At 35.6% G+C, this 24,547-nt stretch overlaps 1 protein-coding gene across 28 annotated transcripts in view; it reads left to right on the top strand.

The window, feature by feature from the left end:
- LOC101967955 (thiamine pyrophosphokinase 1) overlaps positions 1-24,547 on the top strand; it is a 372,786-nt gene that overhangs the window by 160,097 nt on the left and 188,142 nt on the right. For all 28 annotated transcript variants that reach the window (XM_078040695.1, XM_078040698.1, XM_078040717.1 and 25 more), the window contains one exon: positions 19,163-19,258. In XM_078040695.1, coding sequence (XP_077896821.1) covers positions 19,163-19,258 — 96 coding nt within the window. The remainder of the gene's footprint in view (positions 1-19,162; positions 19,259-24,547) is intronic.

Below are 24,547 nucleotides of genomic sequence, written 5' to 3'. Positions count from 1 at the left end.
GACATGAATGAAACTAGAGAAATTTATGTTAAGTGAAATAAGCAGGAATAGAAATACAAATACTGCATGATGTCACTCATGTATCTAAACAAGTTGGATGGTTATCAGAGGCTGGGGGAAATTACAGGCAGGCTAGGGATGGGGAAACGTTGGTCGATGAATACCAAGTTATAATTCGATAGAGCAACATGTTTCATGTGCTGTTATTATACAGTAGGATGGTAGAGATAACAGTAATATAACGTGTATTTCAAAAACCTAGAAGAAAGAATTTTGAAAGTTTTGGCCATGAAGAAAAGACAAATGAAGAGATAGATATGTTTAACTTTATTTAAACTTTATACAATGTATACATGTATTCAAACATCACGTTACATCATTAATAAGTACAATCTTTGTTTTCTTGTATCACTTAAAAGAAATATTAAAATATATATAATGATTGAGTAGAAAAGCAGAAAAAGGGAGAGGCGGGAAAGCCAAGTATTTCCCTCCCACTTTCAGATGCCCTGAGTTGCCATGGAAACCACATGGATTTCTAAGGGTTACATCTACCTGACAGCTGGAGGAGGTTTCCGGTGTTTAAAACCTGAGAAAGCTAATGACGTAACGATTATGGAAAGTTAAAAGGCACTTTTCTGCTTATCCTTGCTAAAATATTCAACGTTTAAGTAAGCAAAGTTGAGTATAAAGAACAGTGGGTTTCAGAGCACTCGGTGACCTTGGGCAGCTTACTCATTTCACAGAGCTTCTGTCTGCATGACTTCAAGTGGTAATTACCCCTACTTTATAACGTTATTGTGGGATTCAAGAATGTAATACATATAGTGACTGATATCTTCTGTCTCAAAGTATACTCAAATGTTAATTATTGTTGATATTAATTTAGTAGGGAAGACAGTTAATAGTCAATAGATCACAGTTTTAAGATTAGAAACTTCCAAGATTATCTGACTTTTCAGAGAATTAGGCTGTACTTTGTTGTAAAATCTTTGTATATTGAGAAGAATCTTACATACACTTTGAATTTAATTATACTAGATAAGAGCCTACATGCAAGTCACTGGAAATAAATTTTCAAAGTGCATGTGTATGGAACCTAGAAGGACATAGCATTTCTGAATTCTTAACTTTATAAGCTCAGCCCATAAAGTCACAGCAGATATCTCGCAGCTCCATAAAGTGTTTTTAGGCTAATTTGTACAAGGATTTTCCATTCTGGGTGGATGGATGGGCACTAAATGACTTGACCTAACATGAGTAAGCTAAAAGCGAACTTAGGAAAGTTTTCACTAGCCTTAACCCCTCACTTCTTGTTTTATGAGTCTAAGTCTCTTGTTTAGTGTAGGGCATGAAATAACAATTAATATATTATTACAAAATTTTCAAGGCATCTGCTTTGTTTCTCATTGGAGTTTTAGAGGAGTCAGCAAAGTACAACGTGATAGGTTTTATGTATGCAAAATGTAAAATCTCATTAACCTACATTAGTGAAATTATTGGCAAACTGTAAATTAAGTAATCGAGAATGACAGTCTAATGGCTTTTGCATTGGTCTTTTGAAATTAGGTTGATTATTGACCCTCATTGCCTTGTAATAATTCATTTTAGTTGTCAGTAAATTAAAAAATATTTTTGTAAACATCAACACAAAGTTATTTGGAGAATATTAGCAATACTCTGCACATTCTACTAAACTTTGATGTGAGGTAGACTACCTGTAACATCAGATATTTCTTGAGATCCTTCTAGGCCTCTGAGATGGTAATATGCTGTGTGTCAATAGCATATTTACCTTGCCTATTTGTGCCACTGCCAAGGAACTATGAGGTTGAGGAGGATTTTTAAAAGGTCTATACCCCTTTCATCATATTAAGTTTCTTGCAAATATATAGGGATTTAGTTATATTGTAGCAATAACCAACTATAGGTCTAATACAGGTTTCTGTTAGTAAGCCGATACCCACAGGCCAAATCCAGCCTGCTGTCTGCTTTTGTACAGTTGGTCATCTATGAATGCTTTGACCTTTTGAAATGTTTGGGGAAAAATCAAAAGAAGAATAATATTTTATAGCACATGGAAATTATATGATATGCAAATTCAGTTTTATTTGAACACAGCCATTCCCATTTACATATTTATTGTCTGTGGACTCTTGACCGCTACAAAGGCAGAGTCAAGTAGTTGAGAGAGAGACTGTGGTCTGCAGAGTCCAGAAGAATTATGATCTAGCCCTTTACATGGAAAGTTTGTTGATCCCTGGCCGAGAGGGGTGATTTATCTCATGTGCTCTGCCTTTATAAGTGACTCTATTTGCTGCTGAATCCTTTACTACTATGCTGCACAGTGTGTAGGTCCCTTGTACTGGGGACACAGTAGTGAAACAGAATGTAAGGGTACCTTCACGGAGCTTGCCACTTAAAGCCAAGAGATTGATTAGTATTTGATAGTCATGGGAAGATTTAATTAATATATCAGAAGACTGGCAATTCTTATACAATATTTAACTACTCATATGATAGACTTTTATTTTTTAATATTCTATATCTTTTTTCCAAACAAATAAATCTACTTATTTATTTATAAATAAATTTATTAATAAATAAATTTATATTTTAAATAAATTTATTTATTTAAAATTTATTATTTTATGGTAGAATGCATTTTGACATAAAGTACACACTTTTATTATCATTTGGATGTGAAGTACCTCCTAAAAGCTCATATGTGAGTAAATGACAGGAAGTTTAGAGAAGAAATGATCTCCCCGCCCCCAAGAGCTTTAATCCAATCAGTCACTCAATCCTTTGATGGGATTAACTGTGGGCGCTGAAGGCAGATGCAGTGTGGCTGGATGAGGTGTGTCATTGGGGGCCTACCTTTGGGGTATGTATTGTTTCTGGCAAGTGAAGTCTGTCTCTGCTTCCTGATCATCATGTGGGCCTCTTCCCTCCATACACTCTTCCACCATGATGCTCAGCCTCACCTCCAGCCCTGAGGAAAGGAGACAGCTCTCTGTGGATGGAAATCTGTGGAACTCTGAACCCCCAAATAAACTCTTCCTCCTTTACAGTTGTTCTTGTCAGGACTTGTAGTCATAGCAACAAAAAATGCTGACTAAAAGGACTTTAATATTCCCAACATATAAATTGATTTATATATTGATAAAATTATGTGGTTAATCAAAATATTTACCATAACCTTAGTGTTTGAAACACTTTTCTTTTTTAAAAATTGTGTAAGTATAGCATGCTAAACTTAAACCTATCCTTTTTTTAGGTGGGTTGTGATTTTACCGTGATTAGAATCCATGTATTAGAATCCATAGTTGGTACAGCTGTAGATGGTGGCCATGGAGAAACTGATCTGAACATTTACCATTCCACAGCATATTCTGGAAATTACTTATTGTGAAATATTTTGCTAAGCCTGTTTCCTTGTCATTTGTCTTTCTCTTAAGACTTAAATTAAAACTCATTCAAAATAGTGTTTATTTATATACTACTTTATAATCTTACATATGTTAACCTCAATGTACATTTATTTTAATAATTAAAAAAACTTTTAATTGTCTTTCTAGTTAAACATGAGAATAGAATCCATTTTGATATAATCATACAAGTGTGGAATATATCTTATTATAATTAGGACCCCATTCTTGTGTATGTACAAGATGGTGAGATTTGCTGTGATGTATTTATCTATCTATATAGGATAGTTGTGTCAGATTCATTCCACTGTTTTTTCTTTTCCAATTCCCCATCCCTACTAAACTTCCTACCCATTCTTCCACCTTATTGCTGGTTAGCTTCCACATATCAGACCTTTATCCACATATTCCACACATGATATTCCATATATAAGGCCTTTGAGTATTTTAGGGATTGTCTTATTTCACTTAGTATGATAGTTTCCAGATCCATCCATTTACCTGTGAATGTCATAAGGTCATTCTTCCTATGGTTGAGTAATACTCCATTGTGTATATATACCACATTTTCTTTATCCATTCATCTGTTGAAGGGCACCTAGGTTGGCTTCAAAGCTTAGCTACTGTGAATTGTGCTGCTGTAATATTGATGTGGCTACATCACAATAGTATGCTGATTTTAAATCCTCGATATCTATGGAAGAGTGGGATAGCTGGGTCAACTGGTGGTTCCATTCTTAGTTTTTTAGGAATCTACATACTGCTTTCCAGAGTGTTTGTACCAATTTGCAGCCAAAAAGTATGAATGTACCCTTTCCTCACAACCTCACCAATATTTTCTGTTACTTGTATTCTTGATAATTGCCTTGCTCTTTGGAGTGAGATGAAATCTCAGGATAATTTTAATTTGCATTTCTGTAATTGTTAGAGGTGTTGAATTTTTTTCATATATTTGTTGACCATTCATATTTCTTTTTTTTTAATAAGTGTCTCTTAATTTCCTATGCCTATTTATTGGTTTGGTCTTTACTTTTTTTTTTGTGTGTGTGTGTGTGTGTGTGTGTTATTTTTTGCATTCTTTGTATATTCTGGAAATAAACACTTTATCTGAAGTGCTAGTGTCAAAGATGTTCTCCTATTCTGGAGAAACTTTTAAATTTGATGCCATTTCATCTGTTGATTTTTTTTTTTTTATGTATATGTGTGTTGCTAGGGATCAAACCAGGGCCTTGTGCATGTGAGGCAAGCACTCTACCAACTGAGCTATATTGCTAGTCCCCATCTGTTGATTTTTTTTTTTTTTTTTTTTTTACTTCTTGTGCTTTAGGATTCTTGTGAAGGAAGTCAGTTCCTGTGCTGATATGCTGGGTATAGGGCCTATATTAACTTCTACTTTGTTCAGGGTTTCTGGTCTAGTTTCTAGGTCTTTGATATACTTTGAGTTGAATTTTTTGTAGTGTGAGATAGGGGCTAAATTTTATTCTACTACACATGGATTATCCAGTTTTCCCAGCACCATTTGTTGAAGAGGTTATCTTTTCTCCAATGTTTTTGTCTAGTATGAGGTAACTGTATTTACATGGGTTTGTCTCTGTATCTTTTACTTTGTTCCATTGGTCTTCACGCCTGTTTTGGTGCCAATGCTTTGCCATTTTTGTTACTGTAGCTCTGTAGTATACTTTAAAGTCTGTTATTGTGAAGTTTCCTGCTTTGCTTTTCTTGCTGAGGATTGCTTTGGCTATCTTGGAATTCTTATTTTTCCAATGAATTTCATGACTGCTTTTTCTGTTTCTACAAACAATGTCATTGGACTTTTGATGGGAATTGCATTGAATCTGTATAGCACTTTTTGTAGTATGGCCCTTTTTACAAAATTAATTCTTCCTATCCAAGAACATGGTAGGTCTTTCCATCTTCTAAGTTCTTCTTCAATTTTTTCTCTAGTGTTCTGTAGTTTTCTTTGTAGAGGTCTTTCACCTCTTTTTTTAGATTGATTCACATGTATTTTATTTTTTTTTTTTGAGGCAATTGTGAATGGGATGGTTTTCCTAATTTCTCTCTTAGCTGATTCATCATTGGTGTACAGGAATGCAGTTGATTTATGTGTGTTAATTTTGTATCCTGCTACTTTGCAGAATTCATCCATGAGTTCTAAAAGTTTTGTGTTGAAGTTTTTTGGTCTTCTAAATATCGGATCATGTCATCAGCAAATAGAGATACATTGAGGTCTTCTTTTCCTATTTGTATCCCTATAATTTATTTATCCCTTCCTCCCTCCCTTCCTTTCTTTTGCCTAATTATTCTAGCTAGAGTTTCAAGGACTATGTTGAATAGAAGTGGTAAAAGTGGGCATTCCCTATCTTGTTCTTGTTTTTCAAGGGAATACTTTAATCTTTCTCCATTTTGAATGGCCTTGGGTTTAACATATGTAGGTTTTCTATGTTGAGGCATGTTCCTTCTATCTCTAGTTTTCTGGTGTTTTAAACATAAATGGATGCTCTATTTTGTCAAATGCTTTTTCTGCATCAGTTCGGATAATCATGTGATTCTTGTCTTTAAGTCTTTTGATCCCATGAATTACATTTATTGATTTCCATGCATTCCTTGTATATGAACCCCACGTGTTTGTCATTGCACTATTTTTAACATACTTTTGTTTGCAATTTGCCAGAATTTTATTAAGAATTCTTGCATCAATGTTCATCAAGGATATTAGTCTGAAGTTTTTTCCCTGATGAGTCTTTGTTGGGTTTTGGTGTCAGGTTAATATTGATTTCATAGACTGAGTCTGGAAGAGTTCCCTCCTTTTGTATTTGGCAGAATAATTGGTGGAGGATTAGTATTAATTCTTTAATAGTCTCATAGAACTCGGCTGAGAATCCATCCAGTCCTGGGCTTTTCTTTCTTGTTAGGCTTTTGATGACTTCTTCAATTTCATTGATTGAAATTGATTTCTTAAAAATTTCTATGTCCTCCTGGTTCCCCTTGGGTAGGTCTCTAAGATTTTGTTGATATCTTTAAGATTTTCTAGGTTATTGGAGTATAAATTTTCAAATAGTTCTTGATTGTCCTCTGTATTTCAGTAGTGTCTGTGATGATATTTACCTTTTCATCACAGATTTTAATAATTTGAGTCTTTTTCTTTCTTTGGTTAGCTTGCTAATGGATTGTCAATTTTGTTTATTCTTTCAAAGAACCAACCTTTTGTTTTGTCAATTTTTTGAATTATTTTCTTAATCTCAATTTTATTGATTTTACCTTTGATTTTAATTATTTCCTGTATTCTATTGTTTAGGTGTGGATTTGTTCTTCATTTTCTAGGCCCTTAAGATGTTATGTTAGATTATTTATTTGGTATCTTTCTATGCTTTTAGTGTACAAGCTCAATGCCATTATGAACTTTCTTCTTAAAACCACCTTCATAGTGTCCCAGAAATTTCAATAAATTATATCATTATTCTCGTTTACCTCTAAGTTTTTTTTAAATTTTATCCCTGATTTCTTCTGCTATCCAGTCATCATTCAATAGTGTATCATTTAATCTCCAAGTGTTAGAGTAACGTTTATTTTTTTTATCTTGTCAATTTCTTTTTTTTATTCCATTATGACCTGATAGAATGAAGGGTATTACCTCTATTTTTTTTAGAAGTCAATAATTGTGGGATTATTTTTTAATCTTATTTTTATGTGGTGCTCAGGATTGAACCTAGTGTCTCACACATGGTAGGCAAGCAGCTCTACCACTGAGCCATGATCCCAGCCCACCTCTCTTCTTTTTGAATGCGCTAAGAGTTGCTTTGTGGTCTATTTTAGAAAATATTCCATGTGCTGCTGAGAAGAAAGTGTATTCAATCATTGATGGATGAAATATTCTATATATGTCTGTTAAGTCTCAATTATTAATTGTATCTTTTTAGTTTTATAGCTTCTTTATTTTTTGTTTGGAAGATCTGTCTACTGATGACAGAAGAATATTAAAGTCACCCAGTTATTGTGTTTTGATATATTTGATTCTTGACATTGAGAAGCATTTGTTTGATGTATATAAATATTTATGGTTGTTATTTCTTCTTTCATGAGTTTTATGAGTTCCTTTAGCAGTATGAAATGAACTTCTTTGTCTCTTCTGCTTGATTTTGGGTTGAAGTTCATCTTATCTGATATGAGACTAGAAACCCCTGCTTGATTACGATATCCATGTAAATGATTTTTTTTTCATCTATTTACCTTCTGTCTAGGAAGGGTTTGCCTATGTGTTGAGTGACTTATAGACAGCATTTTGTTGAGTCTTATTTTTTAGTCCAATCTGCCATCCTATATCTTTTGATTGATGAGTTTATATCATTTATCAATGTTATTATTGAGAGATGATTTTTATTTCATGTTATTTTGATTCACTTCTAGTTTCTAAATTGAATTAGATTTTCCTTTCATTCACTACTCTTCTAATGTAGTTCCTCCTGCTGCTAGTTTTCTTTTTTTTTTCTATTTCTTCTTCATGAATTATTTTCAGTGTTTTTTAGTGCAGGCTTTATCGTTGTAAATTCTTTTAACTTTTGTGTATCTTAGAAGGCTTTTTACTTTATAATTTCTGAAGCTTAATTTTGCTGGATATAGTATTCTTGATTTATGTCCATTTTCTTTCAGAGCTTACTTCTTGAGGTATGTACTGAACACAAGTAGGCCTGGGCTGTCAAATCGTTCCTTTTTTTGTATGTTGCTCACTTAGATGCCAGTTGGAATTAAAAAAAAATCTCAGCTTCCCTTCTCAGCAGTATGAGGTGGGGTGAAATGGCAAGTACTGTCAGCTCCACTCCAGGGTGAAGTAGCTGCTGGGTTGTGGGAGACGAGTTCCTGTAGCTGGAGCTCCCGAGGTTGGGACTCAGGTCCAATGAGCCCTGCTTGCTTTAGTGCATGGTGAGTAGGTCTGGAGATATGAAATCAACCTCTGCAATCTGGCAGTTGCCTCTCTCCGCTGGCAGATACCTCAGGAGTCTTCCCAAGATTCTACTCATGGGATGAAGGAGCCAATTCTTTGCAGCTTCTGTCGCCCATAGAGGACCGACCCTTCCCAGGCTCCCAGGCTCAGTCCTGAGCATGTAGTCAGCTCCCTGTTCAAATTCCTGACCCACTTGAGTTGGTCCTGTGAGTTCCCAGATTCAGAGGGGCCTCTCCCAGGCCTCCCTGATTTCTATTGCCCCAAGCAAAATACTCTCTGTGCCTGATTTCCTCTGGATTTGGTAGACTCAGTCTATGTCACAACAATGGTGTCTGCCAGGACTGTGTATCTCCTGGATCCCAGTTCTTGGTTACTATTGTGGCTACCCCAGTGCAGTTGCCTCGAGGTGGCTCCTGCCTCGGTTCTCTGGGGACAACTGTTTCATTTTCCAATTTAATTTGTTATTTTTGTTATTATTACATCTTTTCTAATATGATCTGATTCTCAACATTGAAATTTTTATTCTACTGTGATTCCTGTATAGAGAAGAAGCTATGAAATCGGTCAATAACTTTCTGAGCATGCATCTCTGATTTTAGTATATTGTAATTAGCATCTGACTTTTGTTTCCCTCATATAACAAGTGACTATGATTAAATAATTATAGTTTTCTTTCAAATTATATTCATCTCTGTATATTGAATAATGAAACTACTGAGATATATCATCTTTATATTTAACAGAATTTTTTTTAAAAGTCTGCATGTATATGTTTATATAAAACATGCAAATTTAATTCACATTTTATTTAATTTTCACTGTTTCTGCCCAATCTTCAGTTAAGACTTAGTATTTTGGGGTGCAAATATTAATGTTATTATTCTATGCCTTACGGTAAAATTATGTCTTTATAAACTCTTTTCTGTGCTTTAATGTCAAAAAAAGGTAGAACACAATTATAATGACAGTTTTTGATTAGCACAAATTCATTGCCCAACCTGATAATGAATGTTCTGCTAGTAAGAGGCCAATTGATTATGTCTTTAGGGACCCATGCTTTCCCGTTCTGCCTGTATTCTCTATCTAGTGTTTTATATTCCCCTGATCTCCCAATGCATATGATCTTTAAATTCTAGGTTTTCAATTCCTAGATACTGGCCTATGTGTGACAGATAAAACCTAGATGATAATACACCTCATGCAAATTTTCATTTTTAAGTACAGATAAAACATTGAAATGTCGGAAGAAGTCATTTTCTAGGTATCTTATTCTTAAAGAACATAAATGAATATTTTCTCTATCTGTGGAAAGGCAGGAGGTATATTGCAAGTAACAGAAAACAATAGGCTTCAACAACAGCAACAACAAAAAAGGTTATTTATTGCATTGTATAACTGAAAAACACAGAGGTAGATTTAGGTGGTGATGCTCAATTGGGCAACAGACACAATATTCAGGCTCCAATTCTTTCTTACTCTTTGAACTGCAGTGTCAGCCTCAGTCAGGGGCCACCGTGTGCATCTATGGCCCTCTAGGTTGTCCTGTTGCGTCGTGTGGCTGCATCTCAACACACCTTGTGCCGAAGAACAGGGTCCTCATCCCGTGTTCCACGTGCACCTGCAGCCATTCTTGTGCTCTATGGCTTGAGTTGTGATGTGTGCCTTCTTTAAACCATTTGCAGTGGGTGGATCATCCTGGCACCTTTTTTTTTTGAAATTTTGTGTCTGAGAAAGAGGAAATAAATGCTCACAGGGAAAAAGAAAAAAAAACAGTCGCTAATATCTAATCAAAGGGGAACTGATGCTGGGTAAGCAGTTATTTTGGCAGTATTCATATGAAGAACTTAAAGAAAATGGAAGAAATAAAAAGGCCAGTGTCTTCCTATTACCATGACTAATTGTCCATTTCATGTTTTCATTTCAGCTATGACTATGGGTTTTGATTGTGTGGTTTTAGCATTGATGTCAGGAAGGTTTGCAATTGGTAAGGAAAGAATTAATTCCAGTTGTGTCGCTTTAGCGTACAAAGGAATGAAAAGTAGCAAAGAATACGAATCAAATGTGACCTATTTGATTTTAGACTTGGCATTTTTTATTTTGTTGTTTAGGGTTAGTCTGTTCTGAGAATGTCAAACTCAGTAACTTCTTTATAAATTTTCTTTTGAAATTGGAAAAGTGTTTTATTGATGATTTCACTACCAAGAGACTAGGATGCCAGATTGACTGAAAAACATCTTTTCAGTCTTATTCAAATCAAAATTTAAAATCATTACTATGAAACACATAATTTTAGGAAAGAACAAAATGTTTCTACTACCTTCTTCAGCATTTTTCACCCCAATACAGCATGCAGCTCTGATCACACGTGAGAAATGAAACACCTGGTAGGTAGTAAGTGTGCTGGGTGTCTACTGTGTGCTATTCCATGTGCTCACACAACAGCACACAAGTGGAGGATGAGCCTCTGCGTCTGTGGAGCATGCATTCTGCTAAGGAGGGACCTAGACAGTAATGTGTCCTATGGAAAAACAGAAAAATGTGGGTAGGATGTGGACAATCTGGAGGGCCAAGATCAGGCCTGCCCCTGGTTGGCAGTGAACCGTGTTTTCACAGGATGGAATGGGTGGTCTGGGTGTGCCACATATAAAACATGAAGTCTCATGAAGTTCTTTACAGAACTTTTATACATGTGTCTTGTTTCAAGTCAGCAAGGACATTTGACATGAATGGTTTCCTCTCTGTATTTCACATAGGGATCATAAGAAGTTGGGCTAATATAACACAAGGCAGAGTTGGAATTTATTTTAGGATTTATAAACAAAGATGTTGGTGGTGGTGGTGATGAGAGTAGCGATGGTGATGGTAGTAGTGGTGGTGTTGGTGCTAATGGTGGTAGTGGTAATGATGGTGGTAGTTTTAGTAATGGTGTTGGTGATTGTGGTAGTAGTAGTTATGGTGAGTAGTGATGTTGATGATGGTTTGCTAGTGGTGGTAGTGATGGTGGTATTGGTGGTGGTGGTGATGCTGCTGTTGCTGCTGGTGATCATAGAGGCTGTAGAAGTGGAGAAACCCTGGCCACTTATTAGTGTTTTTCTTTCTTTGAACATCTGTTCTAGTCACCAAGAAACATATGCCTCTATGCCCTTTACTCCCAACTGCTCTTAGTCTTTGTTTTTTAATTTTCATATTTTTCTTAATTTACTTACAATTAGTTCATCAGACTATCAAATAAGTAGTCTGTGTTCTTACTGAATAGTATCTTTGAGGTTATGTTGTTTTATATTTAGTTCATACCTCATATCTGATGGCATATTGGCATATATATGTGTGCATATGTATGTATACTTATATATACATGTCTTTATATAATTTGTGTGAATGATCTACTCTAGAACTCTCATGAAATATTTATAATAATTACTGTTGCATCTTTGTAAGTCGTTATTTCTTTTGGAGTTCCACTACACCTAGAGTTTTGGTTGCAGGATTTATTTATTTCCTGAAACTTCATTACTTGTAGCATTCCATAGCAGTGAGTAGTCTCTTTGCTTCCCTATCTGATTATTTCCTATGTAGCATTTTTGAGAAATGTTTATGAAACTAGGACCAATGGTATTTGAATAAAAAAAAGAAGGAAAATAATTGTATTTGTAAGTTCTTTGTATTTTTGACATAAATCATCTTGAGGAATTATTTTCTTATTGAAGAAATCACACTCTAATATTTGAAGCCATTTATAATACTTAATGTTTTATGACATTTTCTTAATAAACCTCCTGCTTTTGCAGAGTGTTATTTTTAAGATATCTGTTCTTTCCATTCACTTTTTGTTGAGCGTGCCTTGTTGAGTACCATGGTCCCCTTATCTGTGGTTTCAGTTCCGTCTGCTATAGTCCAAAAAATTAAATGGAAAACTCCAGGAGTGAGCAATTTGATTTAAAATGAGTAAGTTTTTTTGTTTTGTTTTGTTTTGTTTTTGTCCTACACATCCATGCTTCATGCGACACCTGCTGGTCAGTTAGGTCCTTGCTTGCCTTGTCGGTGGGTCTCAGATCCACTGGAGGTGGCTCACTACAGTGTTCAGGTAGCCTCATGCCCTGTCACAGTGACCAGTGAATGTGTCCCCTCACTCCATTTCAACACACAGGCATTGTGTCACCTCACATTGTCACAAGTGTGAGTACAGAACAACAAGATCCTTGGAGAGAAAACACCACATTCACATGACTTTATTCTAGTATGTTTTACGATTGTCTTTTTATTGTGGGCTAGTGCTGTGGACCTCTTACTTTGCTTATGTATAAATTAACCTTTACATTATGTGTGTATAAGAAAAGCACATGATGTGTTGGATTTGTACTTCCCGTGGCTTCAGACATCCCCGGGATCTGCATCCCCTGTGGATAAGGGGGCTCATGTAGAGATGGTTAGATGCCCTGGACAGGAGTAATGACTCTGCTGATGGCTTTGCCCTCACCTGTCCCACTTGGTCTAGAGACCAGATGCAGATGCAGCTGGAGGCACATGTTCATTACATCTGTCTCCACAAGCCAAGAGGGAGAGTTTCTGTTACTTGATAGAGGTCTGGATCCTAAATGACTTAACAACCAGGATCAGTGGAATGGATGAGGAAAATGAAATGGTATGTATTATTTAAAAGAAACATAAGACCTTTTCTATAGGATCCAAGAGAGTACAAAAGGCCAGTTTATAAGACAAAGGGAGATATACTTCAACTTGGTATGAGGATTTTATAGTCTTAACAGAATCATTTAAATATCATGTGGGCTGGTCATATATTTTCTTTCACTGTAGGTTTGTGCCAGCTTTGCAGGAAGGATAGAGAAGGGAATCAGTCTGGTCAGGCACCAAATGTTCAATGGATATTGAGTATTATTATTGTTCTGGGTGCTGGTGCTATAAAATGAAGAGGCACTGCCTGCACTCTTTAGATTTAAAGTATGCAATATTTAGAATGTACATAAGTAAAGAAATAATAGAACAGATACTTAAGTAGCTAATACTCAATTGAAGAGGTGTTGCTTATATGGATCAAGATTTACTAAATGGTATGAAGAGATAATTAGCATACTTTAGCTTTATGTATACAACTGGCTGCTGTATCCACAGGTTCTGTATCTGTGTTACTCAGCTTTTTGTTTTTGTGGCTAAAATGCCAGATAATAACAACTAGGCGAAGGAAGAGTTTATTTTAGTTCATGGTTTCAGAGGTTCTGTATGTTGACAGCTGACTTGGGGCCAAGTGAGACAGAACATCATGACTGAAGGGCATGAGGGGAAAGCGACTCGGCTGCTGACAGCCTGGGAGGGTGGGGAGGGGGGAGGAAGTGAGAGAAAGAGAGAAAGATACACCTTCTGTATTAACACAGTAGCTTTTGGGAGACACCTCATATTCAAACTATATCAGCATCTGAGGGTGCAGCAATGGATTGAAAATAGTTCAGAAAAATGTGCCAATATAGATATGTATGGAATCTTTTTCTTGTCATTATTCACTAAACTATACAGTATAACAATTATTTACATAGAATTGACACTTTATTATGTTTTAGAAGAAACATGGAAGAGATCTCAAGTATACAGGAGGATACATATAGGTCATATGCAAACGCCAACCCATGTTGTATATCATGAGACTTGAGCACCTGTGGATTTGGTGTCCTCTGAGGTTCTGGAACCAATCTCTATGGGATGGTGTGCAGTTGTACTGCCTGCATGATTCTAGAACTCATGAACCTATGATATATGCATGTGTTTTTAAAATTCATTTTCACTGACAGAATGTTACAATGGTTGAGTATGTCACCATTTTGTTATTAGTGAGGTGTGTGACATGTATGCCAATTTTATTTTTTATTTTCATTGTTATGATTATGAGTAAAAAAAAATCAACAGCTTTTCATGGTCATTGGCTTTTTCAGGTTTACCTTTCTATAATTTGCCTATTAAAATACTCTGCTTATGTTTTAACCAGTTATTTATTCATTGCACATTCTTAGGAGTTCTTTATATATTTTGGATAGTAACACTCTTTTACTTATGTGTGTAGGAAGTATCTTCTTTCATTTTAAAATTTACTTGTTTTTGCTTTATTCGTGTTGCTTTTTGGTGAACAAGTTCCTAATATAAAGTAGTAGGCTTTGTTAATTTTTTCCTATCTGATTTAAGAAATGACCTGTACTACACCTAGGTCCGATCATTTTCTACTTTATTTTCTTATAAATGGTTTTAGACTTTGCTATTAAGTTTCCAATATGTATGAGTCTGTTTCTGTCTTCTTGTTCAGCTAATTGTTCAATAGCTGTGTATGGTGTGCTTATGGGGTGTCAGTCACTGAGTGGTTCCTGGAAGACAGCTTTCCTTGATGCGGGCTTGTCTCTCTGCCCTTGTGGTGCTGATCCTCCAGTGTTTCATTTTGCCCATACCATTTTTGTTAGTTACAATAGGTCTTTAAACCTGAATACCCAGAAAGGCGAGTTCAGCTACCTCCTTTGAGCCTAATTGCCTATGCTTTTCTTGATCCTTTATTCCTTCATATTAATTTCATTAGCATCTTTTTAAATTTCTTGAAACTTTTGTTGATTTGATGACATTTATTGCTTTTCCAACCCTGGGAATCTTTGATACTCTTTTCATCTATACATCATGACTAAATAATAGTGAATGGTCAATAATTAGCTTCCTAATTAAAAAACATGTCCTAAACAATGTTTCATGCAACTAAAAAAATCGAAGTACTGATTAATGCAAAGGTTTCTACTCAAACCTTGGTATGAGAAGATTGGGGTTTTATATTTTATGCTTTTGGAAGATGTCTGTATATTTTGAAATAAGCTAAGTGATTTCTTTTGCTTGAAAACTAATTATATTCTTAGATATGTATGAATCATAAAATGATGAGTAAACCTGAGATACTTTTTATAAGTTATTTTTCAATATGGCCTTTCACCTTCTGGTGCCCTGATGAACTATCTCGCTTTGCAGTCTGTCTAACTGAACAGACCCAAGGATAGGTGCAGACTGCTTCAGTATTGATAGTGGCGTACTTATTCCCAAGTGCAGGGTTTCCTAATAAAGCTCTGTTTTAAGGAATGTAGCTAGATCTCAAAGTCCAAATGGAATTTCAAATGCCTACCCTGCTGGCCAAAAGAAAGGGAACAATTCAGGGATGAATTGAAGACTGACCTTCTTTCAATTACTTACTAGATGTGGGTGTTTGCTAAGAATTTCTCAGTATGAGAAGAGGAAGAAAAGGAACCTGCCTCTGTCTGTTTTACAGATGAACACATAAATATATTTGTATTTTATATGTATTATGTATTTTATAGGTAGTATTATGATATTCACTTCCCTTTTCTGCTGGTGGATGCCTACCTCTTCTGTATACAGTATTATTCAATAAAGCAGCAAACATAATAATAAGCCCTTAAAAATATTGGTTGGACCTCTGGTAGTTTTTTTATAACTATATATGGCTTTTCCTGATTTAGATTTGTGGGGTAAGAGCTGTCTGATAAAGCAGACTACAGTCAATTCAACATACTGGAACAGAATTTTAAAGTTGTCATTTTAACTTTGTCTGTTCGTCCTGCTTTTCCTTTAAAGTATGTATGTTTTTGAAAGCATATTGGGAGTGGAGGGTTGAGGTTGGCATTGTTGTTCCTTACTTTAAAATATTTTTAAAGGTTAGAACAAAAACAGAATAACCTTGATATTAACATATGCTGAATTTTTTGACATCAATCCAAATCTTACTAATTCATTATGAACCTAGATTAATACAATGCAGTACTAAAATTAATAATCCATCTTGAAAAATGGTGTACTCATCAAAGGAGTGTGTTATTAGATTTGAGTTATTTAAAACTGTACTTGTATATTGACAAAAACTGCATGCAAAATATGTATAGAAAGAAATTGGAGCCACCTGGTGGCTCATAAAATAATTCTCTGTGTCCTAAAAAATGTTTCATGCAACTAAAAAAAAAAAAAAAACCAAGTACTGATTAAAGCAAAGGTTTCCACGAAAACCTTGGTATGAGAAGGTTGGAGTTTTATATTTTATGCTTTTGGAAAATTATATATATTATAGAATTCTGTATATTTTGAGATAAACCATGCTTTTTAATTAGGAAGCTAATATTACAAACTATTTATTAGAAAGTCTTGTACTTTCCTCATGGCCAAATCTCCTGACTTCAGTATTTTCTGGGTATTTGGTGAATGTAAAGAGTTTTTTTTTTTTTTTAATATCAAGTTTTTTAAATACTAAAATCTCAATGCCACAGTGATGTTTAGTTTTATTCTATCTAATAAGTAATTGTAAATCAATATTAATGTGTGACACGTAGGTGGGCATTGCCTGGTCCTTGATGGCGTTTCTCCGTGTCTCTCTCCCTGCAGCAACTTGGTGCTTCTCGTCTGCAGCCTCCTGTTTCTCCTGTCACCTCTGATGGGTTACCTTAGGACTCAGGAAGCAGTGAAAACATTTCTGTTTGGCCACAGGCCTGTTTGTGATTGCACTGGGAGGCATATTTTGTTTTGCAGGCCTCCTAAGTGTTGAAAGCTGAGACCGTTTGGAACTTTTTCCACTTCCAGTGAATTCAGTCTCAATCTCTGTTGAGGTCAGAATCGTTTAAACTCGTGAAAATCCCAAGAAGCTATGGAAGGCTGTCTGAGGCCTCAGCTAGAGTTCATAGATGTTCTCAGTGTAGATGGGTCCTGAAGTTTTCAGTATGAGTCCTTCTTCTCCTGAGCCTGACCTGGGCTTTTCTCTGGGTCCATTTCGAGTGATGAGGTAAAGTAAGATATTCCACTCTTGTTGACATGTTTTTAGTGGCTTTTTTTTTTTTTTTGGAAGTGTCATCCTCATGGAACCAATTCTAGAAATGTCACAAAACATCCATTTGTAAGAATGCCTTTCCCCTTCCTGGGAGATGGCCATTTTCTCTCCCCTCACTGCTGCTGATTGCTGCCTCGTTGACCAGTGGTCATCAAGTCAATGGTTTTCCCTTGTTTTATTTTCTTAGTCTGTAGCATCGCTGTGGCGCTAGGTAATTTCTTGGGTTCTGTTCAAGTGTCATTTTCCCTATAGTGCTCTCTGATGGTTCTGTGAAGGCAACTGTGAGGCAGACGGGGATCTATTAATCATCTGTTGCTATTTCTATTTGCCTGCTAAGTTTTATTTCTTCTTATTGTTTCTACTATCAGCATTAAAAGAGAAAGATGGGTTTCCATTGTCATAAATGCTATATTTTACAATAAGATGTTGTGTTGTCCTAGCCCCTTGCCGGTGTACGTTCACTACATTTAATAGGCTACATATCTGTTATTCAAGAAAGGTTATTTAAAGATTTATTGAACAGTTACTATGTAGCAGAACAATGCCAGGAAGTAGAAACACTAACAAATGCAACCAAGTTTCTGCCCTCAGGGAACTTTCAGTTTGACCATGTCGGATTTGGTGATAGTCTAATCTCTTCAGCCCTGAGAATATTCCTCTATGCTGTGGCATATGCTTAGATCTTTTCTAGAAATGTTAGCCTGTGATTAGTCACTTCTTTATACCCTTGCCTAAGCAATTATAGTGAATTGCAATGTTCTCTTAGGGTCAGGGAAGTATATGTCAATGATCTTGTAAAGATGACATATACATCTTTTAGAGCGTAATATATTTCTGAAATGATGAGGAATTAAGTTTTTCATTGATCACTACGTTGTAGGACAGTCATAAATGAGTGAAGCACAGGTTGAGCTTGATGCGTTTGAAGAGACCTTGAGGTAACAGAAGAACCTTTAAATCTACCGAGAATGGTCCTTAGAATAATTTAAGAGGCAGTGCGCATGTTTTGTATCCTTGAGAACTCTTTGAATGGCAACTTTATAGACTAGATTATATTTAACTTTCCCTTACTCAGCTGTTTGTCAGAGTCCAGGACTTGTTTTACTTCTGAATTAAGAAGTGGGATGGCCCATTGTGCTCTGGTTTTACCTCTCTTTGCCCCCGCGCAACAGTGGGAAAGAAGGTGTCATTTCAAAAATGATTTCTTTGGCCATCTAAGTTGACCAGTGCCAATGAGCTGGCACTTGATGGCTTTATATTTGTAACTATATTTTAGTGCTTTTCAGCAGGTGAGGCGTCTGTTGTAGAGAAGGCAAAAATCTTATAAATTCACTTCATTATGTCTGAAAGGGAATCCGAGAGGCATTTAAGCCAGCACAGCTCGTTGTGCTGCTTTTCACACGGGGGGGGGGGGGTGGTAAACTGGGCCATCAAGAAAGTAAACAGGACAGCTAATTTAATTTTATTTAAAATGTAAAATTTAATCGTTACTTTTTTTTTTCAAAATTTGTATTTCCATCCATCTAAGTAAACTTAGGAGATTCCCTAAAGACTTTCTTAGAAATGCTTTCATTTTAATTTCATGTAATTTCACTATGCATATAATTTATTATACTTTTTCAAAGTCATTCTTTTAATCTTGAATGTCATCACATCAGTGTTTTTCAAGACTATTTATGTTGTATGACCTGTACCCTTCTTGGAACAATCATTTGCCCCAAGAAGAGCACAGGTTATGCTACATTAGTGTAATTGGAATGTTGTAGTATATTGACCCCATTCCTGGGAAATAAAAAGATGATGATGATGATTCTGATTACAGAGAAATCATACATAATGTCTGCTGGTGCCCGTGGTACAGCTCTGGCTCTTGTTTACGAGGCTAAAGACCTTACTGATTCTTACATTTCTCTTTCTTCAATTCATTAGGGGTGTGAGCTTCTTTCAACTCCAGATCAAGACCACACTGACTTTACCAAGTGCCTTAAAGTGCTCCAAAAGAAGATAGAAGAAAAAGACCTACAGGTAAGATATGCGCCGATTTGGTAGTTAAGGCTCTTATCACCAAGGATATATATGAAAGGGCTTGTTTAAGGCTTTTACTTATCTGAAATAGTTAATTACTTTTGTGCTGTTCTTTTTAGATTTCTGTCAGTTTTTTTTTTCTCCCTGTATATCAAATGAGGCTGTACTTAGCTATAAAAACCTTAGCAGGTGCACATAACTCAAAAGTCACAAATCTAAACATCTTACAGCGACAAGGTATAAAATGAGTGAACTGGACCATGTCTAAGGTAATCAAAACTGAGAACTCATTGGTGGCCTAAAGTGACTAGGTATTCTTCATCTCTGGCTCATTTTTGCCACATCGAGCAGCAAGTATTTTATAATTTATCTGTTCAAATATTGACTGCAAATAAACAAACAAATATGGTTTCTTGATTTGGGCCATGGGCTGTCAACTGAACACTCACATGTAAAGAAATAAAATACCAACTTTCCTTGTGTGTGTGTGTGTATGTGTGTGTGTGTGAGAGAGAGAGAGAGAGTGAGAGATTTATATTTTAAGCCACAGAAGAATCTACTGCTTTACATGTACTCTTTAAGGGTGTTCAGTGATTTTCATCTATAATCTCAATGTTTAATCACTTTACTTACTTAATTTACAAGTTTTTATTTTGCTATATTTTTTTTGGTATCTGTTGAAATGATACCAAGGGGTATTTAAGTCTTTTCTTAATGAAAATCTATAAAATTATACCTAAAATTTTGGATGACAAATTATCTTTTGTTTTCGCCTTTGGCCAGGGCAAAAAGATAAGCAGAGATGCATGATCAATTATGCAGTTTTCAACCAGGAAGATACTCTTACGTGTTGGATGCTTTTGATAGTACTAATAACAGGAAATGCATGTGGACCTTTCCTTAGTAATCAAGTGAGAGAGGGCAGCCTTCAGGCACAGCTCAGTCAGATCTCAGCCCTGCTGTGTAAATTTTGTCTTCAGACTGGTTCTCCCATTGTCCCCACATGCCACCAGCAGCAGTTAGGGGATTAAGGCATGGTGGGGGGAGCGGGATATGGCATCACTTTCACCATCATTAAACTCAACTCCCATCCTCTATCCATGAAGCCTCTCCTTTATTTGGCAGAGGAGGATGAGAGTATTCTGAGTTTCTTAGAATAGTATGAGCAGTGGGATGCATCCACATGGCTCACATATTCAAACCTCATAGCTAATACACATTTGGAGGGATGCGATAGGCATTATGCAATTCTACCCAAAATGTCCTTCTTAGCAATACAGTGTATCAGAGATTTACTCTAGCATATATTTTCCAGGTTGAAGTAGTTGAAGTAGTAAAATCTTTTTCTTCCTTTGAAGAAAAACCTTGTTAACTGTCATAATTGGCAAGTAGTTCAGTGTGCAAACTCAACAAAAGTAATCGAGGAAACATTTCTGGTCTCCGTTCTACCTTTGCTGAATATATGAAATGCGCAGTGCCATTTTCAGCAATAAATTGCTACAATTGAATATTTGTTTAATACAAACAGAAAACAGCCAATGGAAAGTTATACGTTTATCCAGATGCAGCTGATTTTGAGTTTCTTAGGAAAAAAAAAATTGTAAATCCTCACTACTGTGTTTCGATTTTCCTAGCCTTTCTGCTTTTAAATTATTCAAAGCTAGGAATGCAATTATGTGAGTCACACTTGTTGTTAATTGGTAGTATCTATAATATAGTGTTCAGTCATTGAGACTCAAAATAATCCCATCTCAAACTCAATAAGACCCAAGTCCAGAGAGAGCCTCAGAGTGGGGGAAGAGGGTGTGATCTGCCAAAAAAAAAAAAAACCTTGATGGAGATGGGGCCTGCCTACTGGGAGGTCCTGAGTAAATACACCTGCTGCAGGACTTGCACTGGGCAGAGCCTTTCTTCCTGTTTCTAAACTGTGATGTATTCCCTCCTCTCACCTACCTCAAGGTGTTTATTCATGTTTGCCCTTTTACCTAGAATCCTGTTTTTTCCTTCTCTTTGCCTAGACCATGTATGACACAGTTTTCCTAATTTTCTTTAACTATTTAGTCTTGGCTAGGTGCTGCTACTCCGTATTTCCATAACTCCCTTTATTTCTCCTTTAGGACATGGTGAACACTTACGATCATTTCCTTAATCATTTCTAATTGCTTGAAGTCTTCTTCCCAGCTGGACTGTACAGCCCCTGAAGCTGGAGTCAACCCTGCTTGTTTGACACTTAACGGTGGTACTTTGCACATAAGAGGTGCTCTGTGAATATTTTGTATATTTTATGCTTTATGGGAGCACACAGGAGAGCAGAGCAGAACACATTTAGGAGAAGGACTTTTTAGAGAAGCTGAGACACAATAAACAAATAGGAGCTAGGTGCCAAGGGGAAGAAGAGAGTTTAAAGAAGTGTCACAGGCACCTTGAGGACAGGGAGCACTCAGCAGGAGGGGCAACTCTCCACTTCCATCTCTGGAACCAAGGAAGGCCTGAGAAGTAAGCTGACATAACACAGATCAACAGGAGGAAAACAATAAAAAGTGCACACGGCACAAGAGCCACTATACAGAAATGAAGCCCCAAGAAGCACTTGAATCAATTCAGTGTATCCAGGGTTGGACAAAAAGTATTGAATCATGAAGAAGCAACTGAATTATGTGGGATACCTTAAAAGAGAAGAATTACTTTAACCAGCTCAGTACAGAACACTTGCGGTCTAGACTTCTCATAAGGATGCTGCCTTTTGTATATGAGATTTTCATCTCCTATTTCCAAGAAACTGCAGGGTGACTTTTGTACCTACTGTTTTTTAAGTGTCTTTAACATAAATATTCAGTATGCCCAAGTGGCATTTTGTGGCACAGTGTGTTCTTAACTTTTTCAACTTCAATGAGCTGATGGCATATAACTTGAAGAGATTTATGATGAGAATATAGGGATTTATTTGCTTTTTTAAAAAAGCACAGCTAGATTAAGCAAAGGCTGTATTACTCCACAATTAAAATTTTTCAAGGTAGCTCTTATATAGCCTGAAAAAAGTAGTTATAACAGTCCCTCTTATCTGTGGCTTAATTTTGTACATTTTCAGCTACCTGTGGTTAACTGTCATCAAAAATTACCCAGAAAATTCCAGAAATAAATAATTCATAAGTTTTAAATTTTGCACCATTTTGAGTGGCCTGTTAAAAATCTCACTATTCCTGCTCTGTGCTTTCCAGAACGTGCGTTATCCCTTTGTTCAGTAGATGTGTGTGGTCATGCTGCCCTCCTATTAGCCGCTCAGTTGCTCTCCCCATTACCCGAGTGACATATCATCACAAGGCTATGCTCAGGTGACCCTTGTGCAGTGGCCTGATGCTGTCACAGTGTCCCCCCTTCACCTCACTTCATCTCTACGCAGGGGCATCAGGTTAGTGTGCAGAATCACAAGCGGAGAAAGTATGATGGTTCAGCACGATGAGGTATTTTGAGAGAAAGGAGACCATACTCATAAAACTTTGTTCTGGTATATTGTTATAATTATCCTATTTTATTATCGACTGTCATTGTTAATTTCTTGCTATTCCTAATTTACAAAGTAAACTTTATCACAGATAAGTGTGTTAAGGAAAATAAAACTTTGTACATATAGTATTTGGTACCACCCATGGTTTCAGGTATCCACTGGGGATCCTGGAATGTATCCTCTGTGAATCGGGGGGACTGTAGTGTATTAAATCCAAAATGACTTTCTGGGAGCTTCCATCTTTAATTGAGAAGTACAATATTGCATTTGCTTTGATGAAATAGCAAGAGAAAAACGAGATTAGAATATAATACAGGTTCCCCCTCTATACATGCTCCTATCTCAACATGATTTGATGAAGAATTTAAAAATTTCTTCCTAAAGTACATAGTTGTAAGCAGTATCAAATAATTTTTATACTTCTTCTCTTACCCTTATAAATCCTATCAAATTATCATATATTTCTAGTTTTCTGCTTATTAAGTTATAAATATGAATTTGTAATCAAAGTGTAATCAAAGATTAAGAGATCACTCTATGAAATAAAATTTTAATTATAATATAAATAAGTGAAATGCTAAGTAGTCTTTAATATGCTAAGAAACTATGCTGTGTTACATATTAGAACTTTATAGAATTTGGATTAGGTTCTGTTTTTATCCTAAAGGAGTTTATTATCTAGAATACGAGAGTAGAGAAAAATTCTCCTAAAATTATTTTTTCACCTATTTTAAACTTAATCACCCTCAACTGTTATTTTTCTGCAAAAGGATTCTCTGATACATATGGCTTTGTAATGTTTTGCTTTCATGTTGCCACATGGTTGTCCGTAAATGAGTCATGAATAATACATTATCAGAATACCATCTGATATGACTGAATCTTCAAACAGCACATATTCTAAAGCTACGACACACTCTGGAGATCCAAACCATGGGATTCAGTGGAAAACATTAAAAGCTATTTCCCCAACCATCTAAAAATGTAAGTGTATGTTCTTCAGGATGAAGCAGTAATGAATTTAGATTATATGGTCCTCAGAATAACAAGATAGGTTTCTTTAAGATATTTACTAGTATTATGTGGCAATAGAATCAGTTATTTCAATTGCTGACATTTCAAACATAGACGTTATTGACAAAATTTGCCATTAATTTCTATCTACATGTTTTAGAGACATAAACCTATACCAGTTTTATTTGACAGAACTTCAGTACATTTTATACTCCTTATACCATATTGCTTTTCAAGCAGTTTTTTAATCAAATGATGTAGGATACTGAACAGGTACTATGAATGAGATTAAGTGGCTAAATTTTATGTATACACACATAAATATTAATGACTATAGATAAATACTATATTAAGAATATGGGTTTATATATGAGTAAATTCATTTTTATTCTTTGAGTAAATGCTGAAATGTGATTTATACACTTTAGGATAGTTTCTATGCTATTATATCTGAATTGGAGTTCTCAATTGTTGACTGTGAGGACGTTTTAAAGAAATTATAAATTGTCTTTTCACTTAATTCCTACATGGCATTTCTGAGGTAGTTGCATTATCTTTATACATCAGCAAATACTATGAGTTTTCAACCTGGTATACCCATTAGCCATCAGTATTGGATGTAGGTGAACATTTTTCTTCATAATCCTCTAATGACTTATTTTATGTTTATTCTAAATATCCTACTTAATTGAAAATCAAATTTAGGACTAACTTTTATCTGATTGGAGATCTGGCTTATAGGGTTGCAGGAGGAAGGATGACCCTGCCCT

The sequence above is a fragment of the Ictidomys tridecemlineatus genome, chromosome 2 (genome assembly GCF_052094955.1).
Source record: "Ictidomys tridecemlineatus isolate mIctTri1 chromosome 2, mIctTri1.hap1, whole genome shotgun sequence".
NCBI classification, from domain to species: domain Eukaryota; kingdom Metazoa; phylum Chordata; class Mammalia; order Rodentia; family Sciuridae; genus Ictidomys; species Ictidomys tridecemlineatus.
The sequence above is the reverse complement of the archived record's forward strand: the minus strand, read 5'-3'. Positions and strand labels throughout refer to the sequence as shown.